Source organism: Entamoeba nuttalli (assembly GCF_000257125.1).
Source record: "Entamoeba nuttalli P19 unplaced genomic scaffold asmbl_3870, whole genome shotgun sequence".
In the NCBI taxonomy this organism is placed as follows: Eukaryota; Evosea; order Mastigamoebida; family Endamoebidae; genus Entamoeba; species Entamoeba nuttalli.
This window is the reverse complement of record NW_008576389.1, coordinates 1-9,008: the sequence shown is the minus strand read 5'-3', so window position 1 is coordinate 9,008 and position 9,008 is coordinate 1. Positions and strand designations below refer to the sequence as shown.

At 22.1% G+C, this 9,008-nt stretch overlaps 4 protein-coding genes across 4 annotated transcripts; 2 read left to right on the top strand and 2 right to left on the bottom strand.

The window, feature by feature from the left end:
- Positions 1-722: 722 nt before the first annotated feature.
- On the top strand, positions 723-1,400 carry ENU1_084680 (hypothetical protein; the record flags this gene model as incomplete). Its single annotated transcript, XM_008858806.1, has 1 exon — positions 723-1,400. The coding sequence occupies one exon, from the start codon at positions 723-725 to the stop codon at positions 1,398-1,400; it is 678 nt and encodes a 225-aa protein (XP_008857028.1).
- Positions 1,401-1,938: 538 nt separating this feature from the next.
- On the top strand, positions 1,939-4,577 carry ENU1_084670 (ser/thr protein phosphatase family protein; the record flags this gene model as incomplete). Its single annotated transcript, XM_008858805.1, has 2 exons — positions 1,939-3,750; positions 4,503-4,577. The coding sequence occupies 2 exons, from the start codon at positions 1,939-1,941 to the stop codon at positions 4,575-4,577; spliced, it is 1,887 nt and encodes a 628-aa protein (XP_008857027.1).
- ENU1_084660 (hypothetical protein) lies at positions 4,474-5,382 on the bottom strand (the record flags this gene model as incomplete). The annotated part of the gene is made up of 2 exons (XM_008858804.1): positions 4,474-5,066; positions 5,157-5,382. The coding sequence occupies 2 exons, from the start codon at positions 5,380-5,382 to the stop codon at positions 4,474-4,476; spliced, it is 819 nt and encodes a 272-aa protein (XP_008857026.1).
- Positions 5,383-5,800: 418 nt separating this feature from the next.
- On the bottom strand, positions 5,801-6,379 carry ENU1_084650 (hypothetical protein; the record flags this gene model as incomplete). Its single annotated transcript, XM_008858803.1, has 1 exon — positions 5,801-6,379. The coding sequence occupies one exon, from the start codon at positions 6,377-6,379 to the stop codon at positions 5,801-5,803; it is 579 nt and encodes a 192-aa protein (XP_008857025.1).
- Between the last annotated feature and the right edge of the window lie 2,629 nt (positions 6,380-9,008).

Below are 9,008 nucleotides of genomic sequence, written 5' to 3'. Positions count from 1 at the left end.
ATCTGTCTTCTTTTTCACTCTTCTTCTTCTTCTATTTTTTTTGTTGTTTATTACTTGTTAGATTTTCTTCTTGAGCCGTTTTTAACAGAATAAATTTTTTTCTCAAACTCGGTTATAACTTGAGTATGTCTTTGTTGATATTTTACTTTTTTAAGTCACTTCATTTTTCTTTGTCTAAAGACCTTCCTGTTGTAATTAAAATCTGTCTAAATAAGCAATAACTTCCTCTAATATATTAACTATTATTTTATTTTTGAAGTTTCTTAGTCATTTTTTATGAACAGAGTTTATTTGTTAGTTTAACCTTTTCAAGAACAAACTCGAATTGTGTAGATAATTCTCGCAAAAGATATTGTTAGAAGATGGTTGATGAAATCTAGTGAGAAGAAGTTTAAAAATTGTTTGCAACAAAAAAGACGAATAAAAAACTCTATTCCCAAAAAAAAACGAATTGAAATTTTTTTAAAAAAAAGAAAAAAAAAATATTTATAGAAATTAGTGAGAAGAATAAAAATATTTTTAGGAGTTACTAAAAGTTGAGGTGCATCTCGTATTTTTTTCGAAATGTAATTTACAAAATTTAAATCAAGAAAAGATATTGAAGATTTATTTTTACAATTTCCTATTTTTAAATCAAACCAAATTTCTAATGAGCATTAAATAACTAGACATTTCGTTAAATAATTAGTAATAACATGAACTATTTAATTCAGTAACTCATAATGAAAACATTCGTTAAAGAAGAAGTGATGCAATCAACATGCCAAATTAATACAAATGAATTAACTCCTGTTGTTTGTACTACAAGTTCAACAGAATATGATAATTTATCATCTGTTAAACAAGTTAAAAAAAATAAAACTTCAAGAGAAATACGTAATTCTCAAACTATTCAACAAGCTGTTCTTATTGGTGCTTTAAATCATTATGCTGATATTATTTTTAAACAACCAGCAAAGAAGTCAATAACAACTCATCAATATATGAGAATCAAATCTGTTAATTTTAGTGATGAAAATATTGTTTCTTTTGCAGAATTTCTTAAAACAAGATGTTATGAACATTATAGTTATGACATTTCTCATGGAGTTGCTCTTAAAACTGCAAAAAGAAGATACCAAACTAATAAAAAAACAGATGGACTTCATCTTTTGATGGATTTATTGAATGAACTAGGTTTTGAGTTTAGTACTAAACTTACTGAAGGAAAAAGTGGTACAATTAAATTAGAAAATATTTTAGAGGTTAGAAAAGAATCTTTTGTTGTTTTAAACCAAAATAATTTTGGGACTGTTGGTCAAGAAATTAATATTCTTTTAAATGAAAGAATGAAACATGCAGGAAAAGAAATGACTCTTTGTCGTAATGACCCTGAACTATCTCAAATATTTAGACTTTAATTGTTGTACATTTACTTCTTTGTGTTACTTTTTATTATTTTTTTTTTGGTTTAGAAGTATTTTGGTTTAGTCTCTTGACGATATTCTATTTATACATCTCTTTCTAACAACTTCTACTTATTTTATAAAACTCTTAAAAAAGGTTTTCACACTAAATCAATAAATAGAATTAAAAATACATAACAACTTCATTCTCTATTTATTTCAAAATAACTTTTTAAAACTACTTTAAAAAATGTTTATGTTTATAATTACTGAATTTCTGTAAGGAAAAAAAAGAGATTTAAAACTGTATTGGCGTTTACAATTTATTTAACGCATTAATTTTTTAACAATAGACAGAAAATGGATTTTGTGTTTTATTATTTATGGCAGTTCTATAAATACGTTGAAGAAGGATTATATGTTATTAATAACAAAATATAATCATATTAAAACATATTTAATAAAAAGTTTTTATATTTTAACATTTTTTAGTTTTTATGAAAAAACAAAATGAATTTTAAAAAATTTCAGCTCATTAATTTCGTTTCAATCAATGGTAAATACCTGGTTGAATTATCTGAGAAATAGAGAATTTATTCAATGTATTATCACTATACTAACATTCTTGATTTATATTGTTTTTATATTTATTTCTATTCTAGTGAATTTACCTAAAGAAGCTCCATTAAGAGTTATAAGTCCTACAGAACAATATTTCACATTACTTCAAATTAGTGATATTCATATTAATATGTTTACAGACCTTTCACAAGTAACAAACTTAAAAGAGTTTTGTGATCAATTACCATTAATTCAACCTGACACAGTTATTGTAACAGGTGATATTTGTCATGGAAGGAAAAATGGAATTGGCTTTTATCCTGAAAAACATAAAGGAGATTATGATTTATATAACAGTACTGTACATGAATGTCTTAATAAATTCTCAGTTCCTTGGTTTGATTTAAGAGGAAATCATGATGTTGATGGAGTTTATGGAAGAAAGAATGAACATATGCTTGTTGATTCTTATCTTTTTAGTCATATGAATGCAATGGATATTAGTACATTAGAACTTAGAAAAGACAATACCTCAGCATTAATCATTGGATGTGATAATTATTTAAATGCAATGATATCAATGGAAACAGAAGGGTATTTATCTGAACAAAGTATTAATAAAATTATATCATTTCTAGAGAGAAATGACACATATAAAATAGTTGCTACTCATCATCCATCAATGGGGATTATTTCTGATGATAAAAAATATCTTGGAGAGAAAATTGAAGAATATTTTGGTAAAAAGAATCCTATATCTTTACATATTTGTGGACATTATCATATGGACGAAATGGCTGCATATCATCATCATTATTTTGAAGCAGAATTAGTAACATTACAATATGGAAAATATCGTGTTATTGTATTAAAAAATAAGGTTGCTTATTTTGGTGATTTTATTATTGGAGAACTTCCTATTATTCCAATATGTCCAGGAGAAAATGTTCAACAATGTAATCAAACAGAAATATTTATTGGTTGGAAAGTAGATAAAGTTGAAGTATATGGTAAAGAGTCTCATCAGAAAATTGTTTTATCTTCAAAAGACCAGAGGTTATGGACATCACCTATTTTATTGAATGAAAGTATTTCTGTTACTGTTTCATTCTCTTCAAACCAAATAGTAAAAGAATTTACATTTGGTAAACAATATCTTCATTTAAAAGGAACTGTTATTAATTTTAAAATGAGAGATGTAGCAATTGCTCTGTCTGCTCTTTCTTTTTGTTTATTTTCAATAAGAATTATTGGAGGATTATTAACACAAAAATTTATAGTAATGAAAAAACTTACATTATTTGAACATTATAGTTATGCTTCACGTACTACATTACTTTTATGTTTAATAGTTTCAATTATTTTTTATTTTATACCAATTATTATTGGATATAATTCATTTGAAATATCAGACACAAAAATATTAATATATTGTGGTGTAAATTTTGCTAAAATTGGTGTATATGGATCACATTTTCTTACTCATGGATATGCTCTTCATTTTATTGTGATTATTATTCTTTGGACTTTTTTGTGGACAGTTTGTCATTCAAATAGATTAAATATTCACCGTGCTAAATTAGGAATAGATGTATTATGGTGTTTCTTTATAGGAACTAGTGTTTTTTATTCTTTTACTATTTCTATCTCAATCTTCTTCTTTTCACCATTAACATATCTTCAATTAGTATTGTTATGTATTGTTAATTACATTCAATGGTTTAATCAAAAGAAAATTTTGTCTCACCAACAACCTTTAAATGAAAGTGTTAATGAAAATGGATTTGTTCAAATGGAAGATCAAGTTCATGAAGAAATGATAATAGATACTCAAATAAATAATTGAATAAAATTAATATTTATTAATTAAAATGGTTTTATTTTAATAAAACTTCGTTCTTTAATTTAAAAAAAAAATAAAATAAAAAATAAAATAAAACTTAAAAAATAACACAATAAAATGGAAAAATTACTTAATGAATGTAATAGTCTTAGTTCAGCTGAATTCAATCAACCAAATAATGTTAATCAGGCATTAATTAGAATAAATCAATTTATTATTAACTACCCGACGTTAATATTTACAAGTATTTGTTTTTCATTTATTTTATTAATGTTTGTTATTACATTAATAAATTAAACGATATTTAAAAGAAGTAATAAGATAGGTTTGTGTATTATCCATTTGTATGGGTTGTTTCAATAACGCCACTACCATTTATTATTTATAAAGTATTATTAACAAAAAAATACGAACTAACAAAAGTCGTGTCTAATATTAAAGAAAATGAAATAACTATTATCTGTGGAATGGTTGGGGCTTATGTTGCTTATTGTTGTCATGCAATAATACCAATGCTGTTAAGTATGACATTTCCATTAATTTGTTGTTTAGTTCTTGGAAGTTTTTATGAAACAAAACAAGAAAAAAGCAAATGAATTAAATTAATACATATGAATTATGTTAGAATTAGTTATTGTTGTGTTGTTACTTTTTAAAATTCACCAACAAAAAAAAGAAATAGATTTATAATATTTTTAATAATATAAATGAAGATGGATAAGTTTCTTTTTCCATCATATCAAATTGTAAACGAGCAATTAAAGATAATATTCTTTGAGAAGAATTAAATTGAAATTTCATTTGTTTTCTTCTTTTATTTAATAATTTAATAGATTTATAAACTGAATGATATAATTGATGATATAATGGTTGTAAGTCATTCATTAATGCAAGAGGTAATGCAGACATATTTGAATGAGATATTTTATGTTGATTAGAAATAGAGATATCTGAAGGAGTTAAAATTTGAGGATATATAAATTCATCATTTAAATTGTTTGTTTGATTAATATCTTGAAAAGTTTCTAAAGGGGGGTCAGAAAGTAATATTTCATTTTTTAAACATTTTTCAGATAATTCTTTTCTTCTAGAAGAATATTTTAATAAATTTTTCTTTGGTTTTTTTTCTTTGTTTGAATTTTCTTTGTTGTCCATATTTTCAAAAGAGGATTTTAATTTCCATAATCCAATACGTTTTTTTGTTGGTCCACTTTCAAATTGCCCACTATGATTCATAGCATCTAATAATGCTTTTTTCCATGACTTTCCATTTTTAACTAGATAAATTGATTATTTTGAAATTTAAAAACATTTACTTCTTTTGATTCTAAAAATTTAAATTTCATTATAAATAATATAAAACAAACACTGTGCTAATTCTCCTAAAATATTCCAATGTTCTATTACAAATGGATAAATATCATCATGAGCTGAATAATATTGTTTTTCATTTATAAATGCTAATGCTTTTAGAATATACTTACAAATAATTGTCCATGGAACCCTTTTCTTTCCAATAACTTTTTCTTTATTCAAACATAAATAACATTTACACTCATTTTTACTTGGTGTTATACTTTGTTCTTTAGACATGAAAGAATAATTGGTATTAAGAGTTTGTTTTGATAGTTTTATTGAACTAAGTAATTAGTTTTCCATTATTCATCTTTTTTTTTCCAATTTTATTTTAATTGAATCAAATTTACTTATTATTCCCGATTTATTCAATATTTTTTATACGAGAAATAAGCAGTTTTTCTATTATTTCATAAGTAAATTTTTTTTTAGTAATTTGAAAAAGAAGAGTTAATTAAGTTCTTTAATAACAAATTTAAACCTCAATTTCAAAGTTAATTTCATATTTATAATATTATTACTTAATTATTTAATTTAAAATATTTATCTATTTTTTTTTTAATTAAATGTAATTTTCAAATAACATCTTTAAACCATTAAATAAATAATAAATATTTAAATTATAATTGTATATTTTTCACAAAGACTAAATTATTTAACAAAAAATGTGTGTGATTTGCTCATCTCGAAGTTTTATTTTTATTTGTGAATTATCTTTAAATGAGTGGCAAAGATAATCATTTACTGCTTTTCCTTTTTTTTCAATATCTTTTTTACTGTATTTCATTTTATTGTTATAATATACTGAATGAACTGTTTCAACTGTTGGTGTTCCATTTTTTCCAATAGTTCTAGACACTTGAAAGAAATATCCAAATTCACTTAAAATATCTACAAGGAAATGTAATGCTTCTGAAAATTTATTGTTTTCAAATCTTCTTTGAGCAGTTTTTTCTGGAACACCTAGTTTTATATCATTACTTTTTCTTTTTCTACATCTGTCTGCAATAAATGATGAAAAAGGAATTTCATCATATTGTCTTTCTAATTGAATACTTTGTATTTTAATAAATTGAATTGTTACAGTTGTTTTCTTAGAAGGTTTACAGATAGTAATTGTTGCAAATTGATTTAATAGACCAATAAAAAATGCTTCTTGTAATGCTTGATAATTTCTCCATTTAGTAAATTTATATCTAGAAGATTGTTTATCAATTGCTGGATCATCTGCCATATAATCAAAGTATCCAACTCCTTTAATAAGTTTTGACATGCAATTTTAGTTATTTTAGTTTTTAAATTATATTTGAGACTTAAAATAGTTATTCGCATTAATGTGTTTCTTTTGTTATAAACCAATTATAAATTAATGATTTGAATATGTTATTATCTAAATCTGTTTCTTCTTTTTTCTTTTTTTCTTAAATTCAATTTCTATTTTTAGATAACCTGATTTATTTATTTTCCTTTGAGGTTCAAATAAAGTTCCCCTTTTCCCTCTCTTTTTATACATCCTTAAATATCTTCTTATTTAAGATTTATTTTTAAGAATAAAAATTCTCTCAAATGGTATAAAATTGACTACTAAAAATTTCTTTAATAAAACATTACTTTTTAATATTTCCTCGTTTATATTGTTTCCTTTCTTCTTTCTATAATCTAACATTATTTACTAAAAAAATGATCGCATCACATCGTTGGTTAATGAAAGTCATAGTAATGAAGCATTACTCACTCAATAAATTTTGTGACATATATCACTTATTATAAACAAGGCTATTTAAGTAGAATAGTAAATTAGTAATAAAAATAAGACTTTTTTCCTTTTTACTTTAAACTTTTACATCTACTTCTGTATTAAATATATATCTTTGAAAATGATTTGTTTTTTTTTTCCACTCATTTATTTAATATTTTATAAAAAATTTAAAACTATTTAAAGTATTTTTTACTAATCTTTTTACTATTTGAAGTATAATAATTTATTCATTCATTTAACTGTTTTTCTCTGTTTTTATATTCTTTTTATCTTTTACTTATCTCAGGTTTGTTGTTATACAGTTATGTAAAATGATGTTTTCCTTCTAATAGTGATTAATCTGAGAAAAATAGTGTTATTTGTGTAACTGATTGAAAAGTTTTTTTATTTATTTTTTCTAAAAGATATAAATATGAGGTTCATTTATGTTAAGGATTATTTTGTCTATCAGTGGTTTGTTATAAAATAGATTCAGAACCAAAAAAAGAATAGCATATTTTTTCTAAAACCTTCTTCAAAGAAAAATTAAAACATTAATTATCAAATCTCTACAAAAATGATTTAGAAATAAATTTATTTTTTTTTAAAATAGTATTTAAAACATAACACAAAATGAATATCTATTACTTTCAACTTCATAAAAGGAAATAATTAGATACAACTCCTTCATTATTTCAAACATTACATAAAATTAAAAAAAAATTAAAAAATAACTGAATATACATAGTCAGTATGGGATAAAGCCATTTTCTATCTTAATTACAGATTATTTTATAATACTTAATCCGAAGTAAATAGTTTTAACTTTAATTTAACTTGAATTGAAAAATAAATATGAAAATACTTAAATTGATTTATAAAAAAAAAACAAAGTAAAAAAGATGATTTTATTGTTAACATGATTAGATTAATTACATGATGAAAAACTAAAACAAAAAAAACAAAATAAATACAATTAATTATTATTGTTATAATAATCTTGAACAGTGATTATTTTCAATTTAATAAAGCAATAAGTTTAAACAAAACACAAATTATTAAATGAATTACATAAACAGTTAAATTAATAACAACCAATTAAATCAATCAACTTAAACAAGAATAATAATAAAAATTAAAAACAAAGAGGTGGCATGTGATTATCAAAGGTAATAAAAAGTTTTTAATAGAAAATTAGATGTTTCTTATTAAAATAATATTTAATTTATATCTCATATTTAAAAAATATAATAAATTCTAGTAACTTATTTTCCATACAACCTGATTTCATTTTATTTAGACTATAATTGTATCCAAAATATTGACATAAAAATTTGTATTAAAAATTTCTGGAGATACTCTCTAACTGATTGGTATACTTTTATAACTTTGAAATTATTGTTGTTTAGTATGAAATTTTAAGTCTCTTTTGAATTATTATTGTTTTATGAACAATAATTTTAAATAACAAAAAATATCTTTTATTGAAATAAGTTCTTTTTAAATATGGATCTTTTGAAAATAGCTTACAATTTAATTTTCAATATTATTCTATATAACTATTGGAATTTTCACTACAAAAAATACTTTTCTTAATGTCTATGTTTTTGAATTATCTATTTGTATAAAATATATTAAATAGTTTATTTTTTATTTTTGTATTATTAGTTTTATGAATGATTATTTCTTGTGGTACCCATTTAATATTTATTTAATAATATTAAAATGATATCGTTTCAATGTTTATTTCCTTTGTTCTTCTTTTTTAAATCTTTTTCATTTTATTCAATGGTTCATTGTAAGATAAAATCTTAATAAGTAAGATATTGATAAATACTGAAAATAGTTTTATTTAAGTTATATAATATAAAAGTTATTTCTTAGAATTTATTGGTTAGTCTCACTAATACTAATAACTTTAAGTAAAAGTAATAAGGAATTATCATAGATATAAGTCATATTGAATTATGAACAAATTATTATTTACAGAAACAAATAATTCCATAAATAAAAAAAATTTTAAAATAAACAACAAAAAAAGAATAAAAATTGTTATAAAGATAGATAATAATAAATTACTACAAACAAAGTGTCCAAAAAAGAACTACAAAGTTCAGTTGGTATG